General features: G+C 38.5%; 1 protein-coding gene across 1 annotated transcript in view; it reads right to left on the bottom strand.

Annotated features, from left to right (window-relative positions):
- The window catches only part of LOC126160489 (protein dopey-1 homolog), a 328138-nt gene that overhangs the window by 237527 nt on the left and 69508 nt on the right, over nucleotides 1-21103 (bottom strand). The window contains exon 11 of the mRNA XM_049916952.1: nucleotides 5939-6186. Within this exon, the coding sequence (XP_049772909.1) occupies nucleotides 5939-6186 (248 nt within the window). The remainder of the gene's footprint in view (nucleotides 1-5938; nucleotides 6187-21103) is intronic.

Below are 21103 nucleotides of genomic sequence, written 5' to 3' on the forward strand. Positions count from 1 at the left end.
CAGATTGTTCCAGAGGCGGACAGTGGTAACTGAGAAGGAGTTTGCAAAAGTTTTTGTTTTGTGAGTGGGCACAGTTAGGATACCAAATAAGAGTGACCTCGTGTTTCGATTATGATGGGATGAAAGGTGTTTAATCTCTGAAGCAAGATATTGGGGTGCTTGTGCGACGAGGAGTCAGTGAAGTAGACATAGTGTGTGGTAGTCACGCAATTTGTCAGGCCACAGCCACCCTAGCTGGGACTAAAGAAGTACTAACATGATCATATCGGCGAATGTTGCAGGTGTAGTTCTAGCCGTCAGTCGTTTTCACTACTCATGCCTTGTTGAATTACATCACAATAGTGGAGGTTCGGTAGAACGAGTGCTTGCACGAGCTGACGTTTCAAGTCCTGTGGAAATAGGTTCCGAAACTTTTTGAGAGCATAGAGACAAGCAGGCGTCTTCCGGCACACTGCAACTGTATTCTCCGCACAGCTGAGATGCTCATCCAAAGTTACACCCAAGTTCTTAACTGTTTTTGATATGGTATTGGAATACCGTCGAGCAGAATAGGAGTTAGCCGTTCGCGGAAATCTGAATTTATTAATTTCTGATGCGCTATTAAGATAACTTGTGTCTTTTTTGCATTTAGTTTAAGCCCCAGGTTTTTTGCCCAAGTCACTACTGAAGACAGATCATCATTCATCTGAGCGATTGCAGTGTTTACATCTTCGAGTCTGACGCTTAGGTAGAGCTGGAGGTCATCAGCATAGAAATTATATTTACAGGAGGACAGAACCGACGAAATATCATTGACATACAAAGAAAACAAAAGTGGTCCTAACACTGATCCTTGTGGCACTCCCGAGGAGACACATTTCCAGCAAGATTTTTCATTTACGCAGACAACACACTGCTGTCTGTCTTTTAAGCAGCTTTCAAACCATCTCATTGCACTATCTGAGAAACTAAGCTGTTGCATTTTTCTGAGCAATATGTCAAAGTTAACAGTATCAAAAACTTTGCTGATACTGTTGCCTTTCGGCTGTCTATGGCAAATTTCAGGTCATCAGTTACTTTAATTAGAGCAGTGTTTGTGCTGTGATGTTTACGGTAACCGGATTGAAATTTGTCATATAGGCTGAATTCATGCAGGTGTTCAGTTATTTGATATTGAACAATATATTGAAGTGCTTTGGAAACAGCAGGCAGTATACTAATTGGTCAGTAATCACTAGGCAGTTGCGGGTTTTCGATCTTAAGGATGGGTCGAATTATGCTTCTTTTCCATGCAGTGGGGTATATTCCGTTCATGAGGGAAAAATTAAATATGTCAGTTAAGACAGGTACTAAGATATCGGCAACATTCTTAATCATGGTTATAATGATACTGTCACTGCCTATCGCATCAGAAGAGATTCTCATTATTGCTTTTCTTGCCGTATTTATTTTTATGTGTTTTAGGTGGAATGTATCGTTGTCAGTTATCCAGTTAGGGGATTCTTGTGGACAGTTATCAGCCGTGTGGGTATTCAGAGGTGCAGAGAAGAATTCATTTAATTCGTTAGCCGAGACATGGAAAGCTGTTTCTGATTTTGCCTTTCCGACCCCCCAAGCTATGTAGGTTCTTCCATAGAGTCACGGGCGTCAGATCACTGCATAAAAGGGAGCGAGCGTGCCTGATTTTAGCATTGCGAATGCACTGTTTCACTCTGTTCCATAGCTTTCTATATTCTTCGAAACGCTCGGGTTTCGGATCTGCCTTAAAACGCCTGTGGGCAGCATTCCTATTATTCATCATTTGACGTAATTCAGCTGTCAGCCATGGAGCAGGAGATTTTCTTACGCGGATTGTGCGTACAGGTGCATGTTTGTCATAAAGGGCAGTGAGTTTATCACCTAGTTCATTAATTTTGCCATCGATTGTAGGTTCTCTGATTATATGATGCCACGAGATTTCTGAGCAATCGGCTCAATACGTTTCATGTTCCTACAAGTTATGTAACGCGATTTGACCCTTGGGGGCTGCACAGAGTAGGCCAGCAGTATTACATCATGTGCTGAGGGGCTTGGGGCCGAAGTTTGACCAACATCTCTTACTTTGTCAGTCTGTTTTGTTGCTATTACGTCTATAAGAATATGACTGTGCGCTGTATGGTGTGTAAGTTGTAATGGAAGAACGTTCATGCTATTGCAACTAAACAATCTTCTTAGGTTTATTGCGGAGGGAGTGTCTCTTAGGAGGTCTATGTTCAAGTCACTCATTACGACGACATGTTTGTAGATTAGATTAGATTAGATTAGTTTTTCATTCCATAGATCTGTGTTGAGGAGATCCTCGTGGATGTGGAACATGTCACTTAAAAAAAAAAAAAAAAAAAAAAAAAAAAAAAAAAAAAAAAAAAAAAAAAAAAAAAAAAAAAAAACTGAAATAACAATACTAATAGTATGAATATATACAATATTTGTTTCTATTAAAAAATTCATCAATGGAGTAAAAGGAGTTGGCCACTAGTAAGCCTTTCAGGCTCCTTTTAAACTGATCTTTATTTGTAACTAAATTTTTTATGTTTGCTGGCAAATCATTGAAGATGAGTGTTCCTGAGTAGTGGATCCCTTTTTGAACTAAAGTAAGTGCTTTTAAGTCCTTGTAAGTGCTTTTAAGTCCTTGTGCACATCATTTTTGTATTGACACTGAAGCGAATGTGAAAGGACTCACTGACCTTATTTTTGGCGGCTTGTACATGACAACAGTCAAGAACTTCCGAGATTGGGAAATCTCTCCAACAGTAAAGTATGACGTCAAAACAAAGTGTTTTTAAGAAACATGGGTTTCATGGTAATAGCTTTTCGAATAAAGGGAAACATTGTGTTCAACATGTGAAGTTACAGACAATGAAATACAGACAAACTCATCAGTATCTAGAGAAACATCCATTAGTGGTTCTCAGATTAAAATAAAATGTTGTGATACACAGTTTTCTCAAAACGAAAGTGATGTAAATGGTAGGTTAGGTTATATTCTGATAGATTTAGACATGTTAACAAGGGTGTTAGGTGAATGTGTGTGTTATAAAAATGTGGAGGGCCAGTCAGATTACATGAAGACAGTGAGGTACCAAATGGACTAGCCAGAAAACTTAACATTAATTGTGCAAGTTGTACATATATTCATTCATTTTGGAATTCTGGTAAGTGTAAAGATAATTATTTTGACGTAAATGTTATGTGGTTTTATGGATTGAGAGCTATTGGCAACTGCAACAGAAACAATGTGTGCCGTGATGAATATGCCATGTCCACCTTGTAAAATCAACAAGTATGCAGAATTTATTGGAGCTGCTGTGGAACCTGTTGCATGTGAGTCAATGAAGCGTGCTGCAAACAAAGCTGTTGAAATAAATGATGGTATGACTGACATACCAGTAGCTTTTGATGGCACTTGACAGAAGCATGGTTACAGTTCTAAGAATTATGTTGCTATGGTGACCAGTGTGGATACAGGAAAGATAACAATGTTTGGTTAAAATCTGGAAATCTGTTATAAGTGTAAATCAGGGAATGAAGAAGGGCATATCTGTGACAGAAATTATGAAGGAACAAGTGGTGGTATGGAGGCCTCTGCAGTTATTGAAATTTTTAATCGATCTGTGAATGAAAGGGGAGTGTGTTACACTAAATTCTTAGGTGATGGAGACTCAAAAGCATATAACAGTGTAGTAGCTGCTCAGCCTTATCGTGAGAAGATTATCACAAAACTGGAATATGATGGTCATGTCCAGAATAGGATGGGCACCAGGTTGAGGAAGTTGAAACAAAGTTTGAGAGACAAGAAACTTTCTGATGGTAAAACCATAAGAGGCAGGCTGACAGACAAAATGATTGATGAACTACAGCAGTGTTATGGGATGGCCATTAGAAGTAATACTGAGCATTTGTTGAAAATGAAGCAGTGCCGTATGGGCTACCTTCTTCCACAGACTGTCAACTGAAGAAAAACCAGTGCACCACCTTTGCCCTCCTGGACCTGTTTGATGGTGCAATTACCACAATGCCCAGTACTCAAACAGTTCATACAGCCATAAACATTCCATCCTAGCAGCAGTCATGGATAGCGTAAAACCTATTTACAGAGACCTGGCAAATCCTGAATTACTGAAGAAGTGTCTGCATGCTCAGACTCAAAATCCCAATGAGTCGTTCAATATCTTATACGGACTCGCTTACAAAAATATGTTTTTGTTGGAATGTACACACTAAAGTGGGGTTAAGTGATGCTGTTATTGCTTGTAATGATGGCAACATTGGTAGGGTGAAAGTGCTACAACATTGCTAGTGCTACAACAAAGGTTCGCATTGATAAAGCAGAGTATGCAGCACAGTTGGCAACTAAAGAGTCCAGAAAGAAGAAAAGAAGAAAAAACTTGAAAAAAGATCAAGTGGATGATATATAGTATGGTGCAACGTGCTTCTGAGTGACTAAAAATAAAAAAAATTAAGCATATTAAGTGAGATATAGTCTTCTGAAACTTTAGAAGCTGTTCCTGAAAATTAACATTTTCTGTTTCATTTTTGCCTAATCTCAGAAACCACTTCGAGCAGAATATTCAAATTTTTAGGGAGTAATAACATGCATATCCTGAGTCTACTGAACTATAAGATAATAATCTTGTGTATAATTAAAATTATTCAGGATAGGAAAACACTACAAAAGCATCGTGTGATTGGTTTGTGGAAACAGGTTATGTGGCACATCAAGAGGAATGTCAAGGTCCCCCACAGGTAGCAGGCCACACTGTGGAAACCGCGATGGGGGAAATACACATGGAGTCCAAGGAAGTCCACAAGGAGGGCGAGCTTGGAACTGAATGTTCCTCAGCCTACAGTATGGAGAATTTTACAATGGTGACTGCAGTGCAAGCTACACAAGTTGAAACTGTTGCAGGTGTTGAATGATCGTGACAAGCAGAGATGGTATGAGTTCTATATGGAGATAATGAACAGGATGGAAAATGAAGACTATTTTCTTGACAAAACAGTGTTCAGCACCGACTCCATGTTCCAACTTAGTGGTAATGTTAACCACTACAATGTGCAGATATGGGGTACACAGAAACTGACTGAGGTCTTGGAACATACGTGAGACTCATCAAATGTCTTTGGTTCATTGACTTTCATCAAAGTGTACCAACAATTTTTTCCATGAGCCGACTGTCACTGGAATTACATATCTAGATAAGTTGCAGAATTACCTGATACTACAACTTCTGGAGAACACTGGTGTATTCACTTTACAGCAAGTTGGGGCCCCTCTACATTACCTCTGAGAAGTCACAGTGTACACCTATCTCACACTCTTCCTTGTTGGAACTGACAATGTGGGGATGCAGCTTGCCCTTCGAGATCTTCTGAGTTGAAACCATTAGGCTTTTGCCATGGGGATATGTTAAAGACAAGGTGTACATCCCTTCATTTCCTCCAACTATCGACAGACTTCACAAACACATCAGAGATGTGCTGGCATGCTCTATAGCATCTGGGTAGAAATTTCATGCAGATGGAATATCTGCTGTGTGATAAGAGGAACCCACGAGTATTATTTGTAGAAAGAAACTTGATGTTCTGTCAATTTCAGAACTGAGAATACATTATTTAAGTATGCATATCTCCTGCGTAATTTTATGTTACTCTTAGGTAATTAATTTAGAATCACCATGTATACATATTTATATTTATGTTCAACAGATGGCACTTCAATAGGTCTATAAAAACATCCATGTATTTGAATCTAATGCTACGTCAAAATTTCAAAGTAACTGGTGAAGAACTCCCAGAGACATAAGGTTTTGAACAAACATACATTTACATAGATTAAGAAATTTATATTTTCTTACCAGATTGTTTTTGACATTGCTTCCTGTTTCATATAAGTTAAAAAATACACACAACTGTTACATACCTGGACTGTAATTGTGTGATGTTCAAGAAATGTCACATCCCATTGCCTCAAAAGAGGTTTCATGACAACAGAAACAACACCCTGGTGGTCCAAATGATCTGTCACTTCATCTCTGTGAGTCTGTGATCGCAACAGCGACATTAGCTCAAGCAGAGTGGCAATGGCTGTTAGCTGCAATGCAGGGGCATCCGCAAGATAGCAAGCACAAACCACTAGAACTTGTAGCCATTTGGGAAAGTTTGCTAATCCTGTATACAAAAATATGCATTATGAGCAACACTTGTTAGCAAAAACTCTCTTGAAATGCTATAAGATCTGTTGATTGTGCTTCAACATTTCTTGCTAAATTTATATTTTAAATATACAGAAGCTAAAAATTATCAAGAAACAACCATTAAAAAAGGTTAAGGAAAATTAGTGAGCACTAAACCAAGTACCTGAAACATGATGACAAAATTTAACATGTTTACAAGACCCAGTATTATTTTCTTCATTCATTCATTCATTCATTGTGTTTCGTATATCCAACCCAGAAAGAAAATCTTCATGGACGTGAAAAAAGTGTAACTACACATGAACAAGAGCCAAGCAAATCATAAAAGCTTAGTCTGTTTACTGAATTTTGTATACACTGAGTCATGTTTCCAGTAGCTTATCACTTGTATTGCTTGCTTTACAACAAGCACTGCTCTGTTCCATGTAAGAAAGAGAACTTTTCAATCCTTGAACCTGGATATTCAGATAATTTGTAGAAACAAATTGATACAGTATGTCTTTAATTTTCTTTTGAAACAATTGGGAGTCCAAATTTCTTGGTCTGTGTTAGATGAGACCATGTTGAATATTGTTGCATCTGTCTGCATAACACTACTCTGAACAGTTTGTAAGAAAGTATAATTCTACACAAAAATTATTTTTGTCTTGTATTGTGATTGTGTGTGTTACAGTTCAGTTGAAACTGATTTTTATTGTCAGCAATAGATACCATTAAGAAGTAAATGTGTTGGTAATTGAACAAGAATTCCAAGACCTATATAACATAATTCTCATCTTTGTTCAATCTCAGCAGCACATTTTTAATTAGACTCGGTGCTTAAATCACTCAGGATTATCTTCTGGTCCAAAACAAAGTAAAACTAAATATGTACCATCTAATACCTTACAATAAGTAGAAAAAAGGAATTCTACATAGGTACAGAATTTACCTAAGTAGTTGCATGAGGAACCACATATCAGAGTACTCTGTTTCACAACAGCAGTCATTGTTTTAAACAGGAAATGTTGGAAAGGGGATGAGGGGTGGGGTGGGGTGGGGAGCGGGAGTGGGGGTGGGGGTGGGGGTAGGAGTGAGGATGATTTGGGTGGGGGGTGGGAGGAAGGAAGCATGGAGGGGATGGTGAGGATGTCATGAGTTTAACAAGAGGTGTCTTGTTACAATTATAGAAGGTATAATTATGTAAAAATTCTAGTTAAAATATTAATAGTGTAAAACAATGGGTATGTGAAATGTAAATGGCATAAAACAGTAAAATTATAAAATGGAGTAAGCAAGACAGAGAGAGGGTGGGGGGAAGGGTAGTGGCAGGGATGCTACAGGTTTAAAAAGAGGAGATCTTACACTAAAATCACAAAAAGTCAATTACGTAAAAAACCATCTGTTAAAATACCAGAAGTGTTGACCGGTGGATGCATAAAAATGTCAAAAGGGATAAAACAGTAGATTATAAAAGTGGAAACGAAGTAGCTCACACTGAATTAGTGTCTTCAGATATTAAAAGTGTGAAACTTTTAAAATATGAACCCATAAGGTCTTTCTCTGAAAGTATTATAAATTGTATAAAAATTTTTGTTAAAATGTTAAAAGTACAGACCTAGAATAATGGCTGTATAAATTGTGAAAGAAATAAAGATTGTAAAATTACAGGAAAGGAATTATGTAGAGGAGCTAGAGCTTCATGAAGTGTCATTAAATATTATAAAGTTTAAAAACAGTGAAAGTATAGAACCATAAAAAAGTATAAAACAATAAATTATAAAATTGAAACTAGGTGTAACAACTTAAGTCACAATGTTTGATGAGCACCTTCTAGCATCAAAGCATGCTGGTGGAAATACTGATACACATTTGGAAGTGTTGCACAATGAATTTAAGTGACACCTGCTGACAATGTTGGAAGGAACTGAGCTTTTCTACACCACCTGAAGAGCCTGGCAACACATAAAATCAGCAGATTGATTTTACTAACAATGCAATTTTTTAGAAACTTACTGAGCCTCTTTGAATAGCCTGCCTCATCACAGCATACACAAGATCAATAGCTCCACTCACCTAGAAGAGTCAGTGACTGCACATCAGTTCACACACTGTCCTGGCAGCAGGCCAGTGTGCAGAGTGGCTTCCATACATACTGCAAAACTGCACGCCGTACAACACCATCAATTGGAGCAAATGCTGTTAATCATATCTGTCACATCCTATTCCCTATAACTTCATTTGCTACACTACAATTTATTGTTTTATACTTTTTATGGTTTTATATTTTCCATTTCTTTAATTTGTAATATTTAGTAACACTTAGTGCAATTCTAGCTTCTCTACATAATTCCATTTCTGCAATTTTATGATGTTTGTGTCTTTCACTAATTACACATCCATTGTTCTACACCTATACTTTTAATTAATATTAACAAAAACTTTTACACAATTTATAATACTTTCAGAGTAAGACTTTATGCCTTTATACTTTCATAGTTTCACATTTTTAATATATTATGATGCTAATTCAGTTTTAGCTGCTTTATTTTCACTTTTATAACCTACTATTTTATCCCTTTTTACATTTTTTAGACATTCATTGGTCTATACTTCTGATACTTTAACAGAAGGTTTTTTTACATAGTTGAACTTTGCAATTTCAGTGTAAGACCCTCTCTTTTCAATCCCTACCACTTTCCCATCTCTCCACTCCTCCTTTGCCTTCTTTCCTCCTTTCAACCTCCTCGTTAAATTTTACTATTTTATGTCATTTACATCTTACATGCCCATTATTCTACAATATTAACAATTTAATGAGAATTTTTACATAACTATATCTTCTATAATTTTAACAAGACCCCTTTTATTAAACTCATGACAACCCTACCGCCTCCTCCCTGCTTCCTTCTCCTCCACCCCTACCCCTACCTGCAACATATACCTATTAAAAACAGTACTCTGATATATTGTTCTGAGACAGGCTGCTGACACAAATACTTGGGAAAATTCTACACTTATGCAGAATTCCTTTTTTTTCTGATTATTCTAAAATATTAGATGAGATCAAAATGTGATGTAATTAAAAATGTGCAACCGAGACTGAACAATAAATGAGAATTATCTCAAATATCTTAAGACAAATATCTTATCTACTGACTCTCACGAGACAAATATGTCAACTATAGTGAAAATTCCAAGATCCTTCAAAGTACTTCTGCAAGTTGTACAGTTATCTACTTTACACAATTCTTATGTTTTGCTTCAACTGAATTAACCATTTTATTTACTTTAGGTGCACTGCCCCACAAGATAATTCCTTAACACGGCAAGGAGTGAAGTACGCAACTCCATTTTAGTCTGTCATCCAACTGGAGCCCAAAGAATTTTACACAGTGTGTTTCATTTTGTGTAGGTAAATGATGAAAGACTACACACACACACACACACACACACACACACACACACACACACACACACACACAGAGAGAGAGAGAGAGAGAGAGAGAGAGAGAGAGAGATCATAAGCATTAGCAAATCCGTTAATTATGAATACTCGGTAAGGCACAGACAAATGGAAGGAAAAAAAACTTTCAATTATTTCTATAGTTTTTTTTTACACACACATTCTCTTGTAAGAAAAAGGATGATGAAGATGTGCCATTTTAAAGATGAAGTATTACGAGTTCTATGTATCATGTGTGTGCATGAATAACAGTATATTGAACAACAGTATCAAGTATTTTTTATTTATTAAGTGAAGTGAAAACTATGTAAGGAGGATTTTCTCCATTATGACAAGCGCCGGTGTTCTCAGAGTCCGCTGCCTGCGAAATGTAAGCGAAGTCTGATAGCCAAGAAAAATTCAAATAAGCACAGAACATTTCTAATAAGGTTTGGTTATTAGGAAATAGTGATATATGTGGTGCCACATTGAGATCTCAGTGCATCTTCACCTAGCATGAAAGATGGCAGGTGTTCTAAAAAGTATCCTTGCTCATATACAGGGTAAGTCAAAAATAAATAAATAAAAGTATTATTACTATTAAAATTTGGCGTATGTCAATTAACATCTACTTCTGGCAGTAGCAGAACATTTTTGCTTGTTTGAAATCACATAATATTAGCCTTTGTGAAGTTAACACTTCAACAGTTACCTACAAACCACTTGTACACCTGTTCGACTATTGCCCGATCTGTATCTACTGAGCTTTTGAGTTTTGACACTTGAGTAAAATGTTTGTCTCAACAGCAAACATCACAGTTTTTGGGCTGACCTTTATAGTTACTGGAGGATCAGAGAGTGAGTTCAGAACTTATCACGTGTTATCTGTGTTCTCGTCTCCAACCCTGCTCTTATGTAAGTTTCATACAGTTGACACAGACTGTCAATGATATTCTATGCTTTCTGTTATGAAGTAAAACTCCATCCACGCAAAAGAGATACCACTGATTTCCTAACAATTTAGTTTGAAAAGTAGAATTTTCTGATTTGCACAATCAGAGGCTTTGGAAAGGTCAACAAATATCCAACAGGAACTATTGTAATGTCTCTCATTTAGCTGTGCCAGGATCTTATTTGCGAGGTGTCACTTCCTCTGTGAAGAATTCTTTAGGAATGCCAAACTGAGAGATGGGTAACAAGCTCTGTTCATATTATATAAATAAGTTAGCATTCTATCATAGGCCACTTTATCGAACACTTTTGAAAAAACTGAAAGGAACAAAATAGACCTGTAATTACAGATGATTTGCTTAACTTTGGTTTTACACACTAGGGTTACTACAGCATATTTAAGTCAGTCAGAAAATATTTTCATATATGATGGCAATGCAATGCCTGAAGGTGAAGGCAGCAACAAGATCTGAAAGAAACTTATAAGCATGAGGCCTTAATTGAGTGAAAGGGCTTTGATGAGGGTAGGGACATCGCAGAGCTAAACAATATGGACACAAGCAGCGCTCTGGTACCAAATCTGGAAGCCTCCGGTAAATAAGCAATACACTGTTAATGAAGGAGACACATACCAGAAGAGCTCAAAGGGAGACAGTTGCCTTTGCCTCTCGAGGTATAGAGCACGCATAGCCATAAATAACATCTGGTGCGCAATGTGGAAGCAGTTGGCAATATCTATGAGCACAGTCCAAGGCTACATGACATAGCTGGAAAGCTGAAATGGTCATTGGGATCACTGACTTCAAGTGTTTGCTTCACGTGTGAAGGAGGAGATCTACCATGTGTCACCCGTGCACATGGAGTTAGACACGAGACAGTCAGTCAAAGGGACTCCTGTGTTGGTCGAGCCTCAGGCTTAACTCAGAACTTGCTCATACTCTGCTATTCCATACTTAACCTTCTGTACCTCCTCAATGGGAACTTTGGCTTTGTAATGAGGTAGCTCTTGTACCCCCAGACATTCATCCAAGTGAACACTAAAAGTAGTCAACTGAAATTTAGCCTTGTTTGTATTACCTTGTCCAAATTTCCTTGATCAAGTTTCCTAATTCTCAAAATATTCAATCAGCCAGTCATATTTTACATTTCCAATTGGATGAAACGAGCTCTTCATCCATGCCCTAAAGGCTCAAGGGATGTCAATTGGCCACCATGTCATCCCCTGATATGCAGAGTCATGCGGATTGATATGCAGTGTTATGCGGATGCCATATGGAGGGGCATGTGGTCAGCACAGCGCTCTTCCAGCCATTCTGCGTCTTTCCAGACTTTGGAACTGCGACTTCTCAATCACATAGCTACTCAGCTAGCATCATAAGACTGAATTCACCTTGTACCACTCCTTCCACCAAGGAAAGACCCTCGGCAGTATTGGGAATTGAACCCGGGCCCTCCACATGCCAGGCATCTATGCTGACCACTCCATTACAGAGATTGACCTGTAGGGCAAATTTTTTCTGGTGTATAGCCAATGTCACCTAACATCTACACCAGTCTCTGGAGGTGATAATATGCTTCAAGTTACTGACTGACCACAAAGATAGCTGAACGGAAGTCCTATCAAGTAAGTACAAGACTTACTATTATATAACAAATGCCAATATGTTCAACAGAATGACTACTTATTAGTAAACTGATGAATTTTGTAATTGTCTTGGGGATAGTATTTCTGATACTGATATCTGTTCGCGTAACATACCGTGTCTGTTCAAGTACATAAAATTAATCTGAAAGATTGGCCATTGACAAGAGCAACGATTTCTGCCCTGTGAAGAGGTAATCAGTGAATTCCATAGTCAATGATTTCAGAGAGTCATCATTTATGCTAGAGATATTTTCTGGGGACTCAGATTCATTAGGATTAGTTACAACCTTCGATTGATTCTTGTTTATTGATGATTCAAACTGTTTTTGATTTAAACTTGAAGTGTTTTATTTTTTAATCATATTGCATGAGTTTCATCTATTTAATAACAAACAGAGGGATTTTTCAATAGTGGTGGTAATAAACTTTCAAGTCTTGACTACCACCCTTCCTGTCAGTTAGGTTAGCCAGCAAAAGCTACTTTCATCCCACGGGTTATCCATCTCTTTATCCATGCTTCTGATCAATTTTATCATTGTTCGTTTTGGGGGAAAATACAACTCAAAGTGCTGCTGGAATATTTTTAAGGAAGAGTCAAATTTTCAGTCTACACTGTCTGCTTTATAAATTTCTCTCTAAACACAGTGATCCAGTCACCAATCATGATTCTGCAAAACAATATTTTTCTTCTGTGATCTGTGCCTTAACTGATCATCATCTTTCACTCTTAACATCTGACCATTGTGGATCTCAAAACAACTAGCCAATGGCTGTTGCACTGTGACCTTCAATCCTTGTTAGGGACTCTACTGAGGCAAATAATCCAAAGCTGGACATCAACAACTCCCTTGATCACACAAATAATCAACAATTTTCCTCACATTAAGTCCGTATAATCTGATGAAAATTGTCTCTAGCTGCTTTATGAAGCTTCAGATACTTCCAGCTGGTGGCCTGTAAAGTGCCAATAGTACAAGCTTCTGTGTTTTTTGGTTCACTGCTGTGACATTGCATTCAAAGAACTGCAAAACTGTTAAGGCTTTCATGGTCACTTTTTGACAAATTTCCTGTTTGCTTCTGTCTCAGGTTCTTTGGCGAAATGCAGGAAGATCTGGCACAAGGTGCAGGGAGTGGCAACTGACCCTTAACATAGACAAATGTAATGTATTGCGAATACAAAGATAGAAGGATCCTTTATTGTATGATTATATGATAGCGGAACAAACACTGGTAGCAGTTACTTCTGTAAAATATCTGGGAGTATGCGTACAGAAAGATTTGAAGTGCAATGATCATATAAAATTAATTGTTGGTAAGGCGGGTGCCAGGTTGAGATTCATTGGGAGAGTCCTTAGAAAATGTAATCCATCAACAAAGGAGGTGGCTTACAAAACACTCATTCGAAATATACTCGAGTACAGCTCGTCAGTGTGGGATCCGTACCTGGTCGGGTTGACAGAGGGGATGGAGAAGATCCAAAGAAGAGCGGCGCGTTTCGTCACATGGTTATTTGGTAAGCATGATAGCATTACAGAGATTTTTAGCAAACTCAAGTGGCAGACTCTGCAAGAGAGGCACTCTCATCGCGGTGTAGCTAGCTGTCCAGGTTTCGAGAGGGTGCGTTTCTGGATGAGGTATCGAATATATTGCTTCCCCCTACTTATACCTCCTGATGTGATCATGAATGTAAAATTAGAGAGATTCGAGCACACACGGAGGCTTTCCGGCAGTCGTTCTTCCCACGAACCATACGCAAATGGAACAGGAAAGGGAGGTAATGACAGTGGCACGTAAGGTGACCTCTGCCACACACCGTTGGGTGGCTTGCGGAGTATAAATGTGGATATAGAAGTAGATATTAAACAAAATGTATTTTGTATCTTCCATCAAAACATCAGAAGCCTTATTAATAAAGAGGACAACCTTCTCATACACAGAAAGGAAAATGAAATGGTGGACAGAATGCCAGTAGATCACACAAAAGTCACTGAAAGTGAACAGATTCATCTTGACAGATGCAAGGTAACATTGTAGTACTGTAGTACCAATAAGTGTAAAAAGTGGGTGGGAAGAGAGAGAGAGAGAGGGGGGGGGGGGTTGAGAAAGGCTGTATGTGCAAAAAATGGAGCCGATTCACAGGCTCTTCAGCATTGTGTTAAACAGCTCTTCGAATGACAAATTTCCTATTGACTTCTGTCCAAGACATTTTGGCCAATGTAAGTTTGAAAATTTCTTATTGACTTTTCACCAGCACAAGGGACTAGCATTGTCAAAGCTTCTGTCATTGTTGCTGGCAAACTTGAGTTGAGTTTACAGCCGCAGATTATATATACCTGGCATGCCAAAGTCAAAAGGCTTTTCCATGGTCACTACCACTATTGTTGCTACTTGCAACAGTTTTTTGCTGCAGTACGGGAATCCAGGAACCATTCAGCTTGAGACTTTCCTCTTTCATGTTTAATTTGTTATCATTTTTGTGGATTTCAATAGCTTGCCTGAACAAGTGGGTCTTGTAGCTCTTCTCTATAGCAAGAACTTCCGTGTTAGTGAAATACATTACGTGGTCATTCTTGCACAGTGCATGCTGCACTGCAGCCAGTTTATCCACTTGCTCCAACCTGCAGTGCCGTTCATGTTCAGTGATCCTGGTGTTGATTCATTATCCACTTATTCCAGAAAATACTTTTCCACATATACATGGTATGTGATATATTCCCAACATTGCAATTGTATTCCTTTTCTGCTTTGCTGATCTGAGACACTCTTTGTTCTTCTTTGTCCGTTTATAAATAGCCTTTGCGCCATGTTTACACCATATACAGCTGATTCTGTCTGTTACTCTATGAATGTATGGCAGAGAGATTGTATCTGGCATTTCTTTTTCTGATGTGCTACTCTGCTGAGTTTTTGAGTCTGTGATACTGATTATGTAACTAGTGGAGTACCGATTGTTCCTCAGAACACTTTCTAGGTGTTGCATCTTGCATCTGAGGTGCTGCAGCTCACACATTTATCTTGCACACATTACGAGCATATTAATCGTACCTCCTTTCTGACTTGGGTGGTGATTGGACGGTTTGTGCAGGTATCTACATCTACATCTACATCCATACTCAGCAAGCCATCTGACAGTGTGTGGCGGAGGGTACCTTCAGTACCTCTATCGGTTCTCCCTTCTATTCCAGTCTCGTATTGTTCGTGGAAAGAAGGATTGTTGGTATGCCTCTGTATGGGCTCTAATCTCTCTGATTTAATCTCATGGTCTCATCGCGAGATATACGTAGGAGGGAGCAATATATCGCTTGACTCCTCGGTGAAGGTATGTTCTCGAAACTTCAACAAAAGCCCGTACCGAGCTACTGAGCGTCTCTCCTGCAGAGTCTTCCACTGGAGTTTATCTATCATTTCCGTAACGCTTTCGCGATTACTAAATGATCCTGTAACTAAGCGCAATGCTCTCTGTTGGTTCTTCTCTATCTCCTCTATCAACCCCATCTGGTACGGATCCCACACTGCTGAGCAGTATTCAAGCAGTGGGCGAACAAGCGTACTGTAACCTACTTCCTTTGTTTTCGGATTGCATTTCCTTAGGATTCTTCCAATGAATCTCAATCTGGCATCTGCTTTACCAACGATCAACTTTATACGATCATTCCATTTTAAATCACTCCTAATGCGTACTCCCAGATAATTTATGGAATTAACTGCTTCCAGTTGCTGACCTGCTATATTGTAGCTAAATGATAAGGGATCTTTCTTTCTATGTATTCGCAGCACATTACACTTGTCTACAATGAGATTCAATTGCCATTCCCTGCACCATGCATCAATTCGCTGCAGATCCTCCTGCATTTCAGTACAATTTTCCATTGTTACAACCTCTCGATATACCACATCATCATCCGCAAAAAGCCTCAGTGAACTTCCGATTTCATCCACAAGGTCATTTATGTATATTGTGAATAGCAACGGTCCTACGACACTCCCCTGCAGCACACCTGAAATCACTCTTACTTCGGAAGACTTCTCTCCATTGAGAATGACATGCTGCGTTCTGTTATCTAGGAACTCTTCAATCCAATCACACAATTGGTCTGATAGTCCATATGCTCTTACTTTGTTCATTAAACGACTGTGGGGAACTGTATCGAACGCCATGCGGAAGTCAAATACGGCATCTACCTGGGAACCCATGTCTATGGCCCTCCGAGTTTCGTGGACGAATAGCGTGAGCTGGGTTTCGCACGATCTTTTTGAAACCCATGCTGATTCCTACAGAGTAAATTTCTAGTCTCCAGAAAAGTCATTATGCTCGAACATAATACGTGTTCCAAAATTCTACAACTGATAGACGTTAGAGATATAGGTCTATAGTTCTGCACATCTGTTCGACGTCCCTTCTTGAAAACGGGGATGACCTGTGCCCTTTTCCAATCCTTGTGTGTTGGTTTTTGACACATGCTGAATCCCAGAGTTTCACCATCCCTTGTAACCAGTCCATCTAGAGAAGGTAACTGTTGGTCTTTTTCTATCTCTGTAATAAATTTTATGGTGGCATGGAGACAGTCCAGACGTCTAAGGAAGTTATCGAGCTGTTTCTTATCATGGCTCCACCCAGCAAAGGAATTGTTGACCTATCTGTACCACACCTTAGGTTTACAAGGTGCTAAGTCCAGTTTCTGTGCTTTGAAATGTTACTTGAAGAAAGTGTGCTGCCACTGGACTAAGAGGACTACCTTAGTGATGCCTTCTAGCTGTTCAAAGTAATTACATGAAATAGTTCATGGTAAGACATGCATGAAAAAGCTTGGTGATGTCTTGCACGCAAATGAAACTGATATACTCTAGAGAATTACTGAATAGCACTTCCAAAAACAAAGAAACATCAGAACTGACCAGAATGTCATTTGGTCCAGGTTTTAGTCTCATTAGCCTCTCAATAAAATGTTCCAAGTTCTTTTTATATGTGTCTGTCTTTCTCATTTGTGGATGAAGCAGAAAGGCCAAGTATTTCATGTGTTTATACCTCAGTGAGTCAAGAGTACTTATAGTCAGTCTTAGTGGAACATTATCCTCATAGATCTTTGGTATTACATACAGCGAAGATAGTAGGGCTTCTGTGTTGTGCAAGTTCCTCAGTATGTCCCAGATCTTCTGCTCATAATCTTCAGTCTTCATTGCAACATTTCCCTATTTGGCAGGCAGTACCAATATACTCTTATTGACGTTAAGTTGCTAACAGCTTGTAACTCTTCTTTCTTCAGATTGAAACCTGGTAGTTTTGCTTGGTGATTTCAGTGCATGTTTCCTCAACTTTTTCATAAGGAATTATCTGAATGGCCACTTCTATATTAGCAGTGATATCCTCTACAGGTATAATTCTCAGGATGATAGTGAAATTCTCTCCTTTTAGAAGGACAGACTGTTCCTCTTTCGTAATGGTCATTCACTGAGGTTGACCACAGTCTAGTGGCATGTTGAGAATTGTCTTATTGGTCTGATTCCTGCATCTTGCAAACTTCGTCTTTTGTCGCTTGGTACAGTGGTCTAGTTTGTTCTGCCTACTTCTGCGAGTGGTGCTATTGATCTTGTCCTAGTCATCTCGCTGGGTACACAAAAATCAAATCACCAACAGAACCGGAAAAGAGGCATGATTAATATGCTTGTAACACACACAAGATGAATATTTGAACCGCAGCACGTCAGACACACACACAAAGTGTAACACCTAGGATGCATTCTGAGGAGTAACGGGTACCCACCAGTTACATAAGAAGTGTCAGGGAATCAAACACTTGGCAGAGTGACACATCCGGAGAAGAAATGTTGGGTTCGACCTTTCTGCCATACATTCCCACAGTGAAGATAGAATTGGCCGTATATTGCACAAAAACAGTTTAAAGACTATTTATAAACTGATAAAGAACAACAAAGTGTGTCTCAGATAGACACAGCAGAAAAGGGACCCACTTACAGTGTCAGGAATATACCGCATACCATGTACATGTGGAAAAGCCTATGTTGGAATCACTGGATGATCAATTAACACCAGGATCACTAAACACAAGCAGCATTGCAGGTTGAGACTGGTAGGACAATCAGGCATTGGGGAACATTGGTAAACAAAGTTCTTAAAAGTATCACTGACTAGTTTTCTGTGAATGGTCTCACCCTCATTTTCAAAAAGACACAACATATTCAGTTCTGCACATCTAGAGGTACTACATCAATGATAAGGGTAGCATATGCTAAGGAAACTTCAATATTCTTAGGGGTCCAATATAAAAAACACATTTTGAAACTATGTTCAGCCATTTATACCCTCCCCTGCTCCTACTCCAGAACTTAATCTCAACAACATTTGCACTTAGAATGCAAATCTTTGTGGGGGAGGAAAATCAGGAAGTTGACATATATTGCATATTTTCATTCAATAACATCACATGGAATAATATTCTCGGGTATCTTATCTTTAAGAAAGAAATTCTTCATTGCCCAAACAAGTGCTATAAGAATAATATGTGGTGCTCATTCACAATCATCTTGTAGACATCTGTTTAAGCAGTTTTTCATTCTGACTACTACTTGACAGTATATTTATTCCCTCATAAAGTTTGATGTAAATTATCCACTATAGTCCAAAAGGAACAATGATGTACATAATTAAAATACCAGAAGGAAAAATGACATTAATTACACAACATTAAGGTTGTCTTTAGCACAAAAATTACTGATCACTTATCCAGTGATATAAAATATCTGATAGACAGCAAAGTAAAATTTGATAACATAAATTTTCTCCGTGACAGCTCCTCCTATTCTGCAGAAGAATTTCTATTACTGTAATGTGTAACAGGTAGTGGGTAGGAATTACCACCTCACATCTGTGTATCTTTTTTCTTCATGTAAAAAAAACTTAGAAATGTGCAGAAGGTACCCATATGCACAACTTAATTTGCAACGTGAATGTAAAATGATTCGTTCCATATCATTACCATCTACCACACTAAATAATCCCTGGAACACATAACTAACTAGAAAAGGCCAATGACAGTCTTGGAACTGTGGCAATACAAGCTCATTGAACATAATTGCATATCTGCAGTTTTAACAGTAACACAAAAGTCACATCTGTATTACATAAGATGAAAGAGGATACGGCCTGCAACATAGAAAACCGATTATTTTTCTACCTAAAGAAATATAAAAAATGTTTCAAACAATAGTGGCTTAACTATGGAATCTTATATAGAGACCCAAATGATCTCATCAACATGAGCTTCCTTCTTTGAGTTTCCAATAATTTTCAATGTATATTTAATTATATATGTGATTTATAAAATATCATTGTTGTTGTTGTGGTCTTCAGTCCAGAGACTGGTTTGATGCAGCTCTCCATGCTACTCTATCCTGTGCAAGCTTCTTCATCTCCCAGTACCTACTGCAACCTACATCTTTCTGAATCTGTTTAGTGTATTCATCTCTTGGTCTCCCTCTACAATTTTTACCCTCCACGTTGCCCTCCAATACTACATTGGTGATCCCTTACTGCCTCAGAATATGTTCTACGCACCGATCCCTTCTTCTAGTCAAGTTGTGCCACAAATTTCTCTTCCCCCAATTCTATTCAATACCTCCTCATTAGTTATGTGACCTACCAATCTAATCTTCAGCAACCTTCTGTAGCACCACATTTCCAAAGCTTCTATTCTCTTCTTGTCTAAACTATTTATTGTCCACATTTCACTTCCATACATGGCTACACTCCATACAAATACCTTCAGAAAAGACTTCCTGACACTTAAATCTATACTCAATGTTAACAAATTTCTCTTCTTCAGAGACATCTTCCTTGCCATTGCCAGTCTACAGTTTATATTCTCTCTACTTCAACCATCATCAGTTATTTTGCTCCCCAAATAGCAAAACTCGTTTACTATTTTAAGCGTCTCATTTCCTAATCTAATTCCCTCAGCATCACCCGATTAAATTCGACTACATTCCATTATCCTCGTTTTGCTATTGTTGATGTTCATCTTATAACCTCCTTTCAAGACACTGTCGATTCCATTCAACTGCTTTTCCAAGTCCTTTGCTGTCTCTGACAGAATTACAATGCCAATGGTGAACCTGAAAGTTTTTATTTCTGGATTTTAATTCCTACTCCAAATTTTTCTTTTGTTTCCTTTACTGCTTGCTCAATACACAGATTGAATAACATCGAGGATAGGCTACAACCCTGTCTCACACCCTTCCCAACCACTATTGTAAGTAGCCTTTCGCTCCCTGTATTTTGCCTCTGCCACCTTCAGAGTTTGAAAGAGAGCATTGCAGTCAACATTGTCAAAAGCTTTCTCTAAGTCTACCAATGGTAGAAATGTGGGTTTGCCTTTCCTTAATCTATTTTCTAAGATAAGTCGTAGGGGCTGTAAAGAATTCGTGTTAGTATTCTGTAGCCATGGCTTATTAAACTGATAGTTCGGTAATTTTCACATCTGTCAACCCCTGCTTTCTTTGGGATTGGAATTATTATGTTCTTCTTGAAGTCTGAGGGTATTTCGCCTGTCTCATACATCTTGCTCACCAGATGGTAGAGTTTTGTAAGGGCTGGCTCTCCCAAGGCTATCAGTAGTTCTAATGGAATGTTGTCTACTCCCCGGGCCTTGTTTCAACTTAGGTCTTTCAGTGCTCTGTCAAACTCTTCACGCAGTATTATATCTCCCATTTCATCTTCATTACATCCTCTTCCATTTCCATAATATTGTCCTCAAGAACATCGCCCTTGTATAGGTCCGCTATATACTCCTTCCACCTTTCTGCTTTCCCTTCTTTGCTTAGAACTGGGCATCCACCAAAGCTCTTGATATTCAG

The sequence above is a fragment of the Schistocerca cancellata genome, chromosome 1 (assembly GCF_023864275.1).
Source record: "Schistocerca cancellata isolate TAMUIC-IGC-003103 chromosome 1, iqSchCanc2.1, whole genome shotgun sequence".
Classification (NCBI taxonomy): domain Eukaryota; kingdom Metazoa; phylum Arthropoda; class Insecta; order Orthoptera; family Acrididae; genus Schistocerca; species Schistocerca cancellata.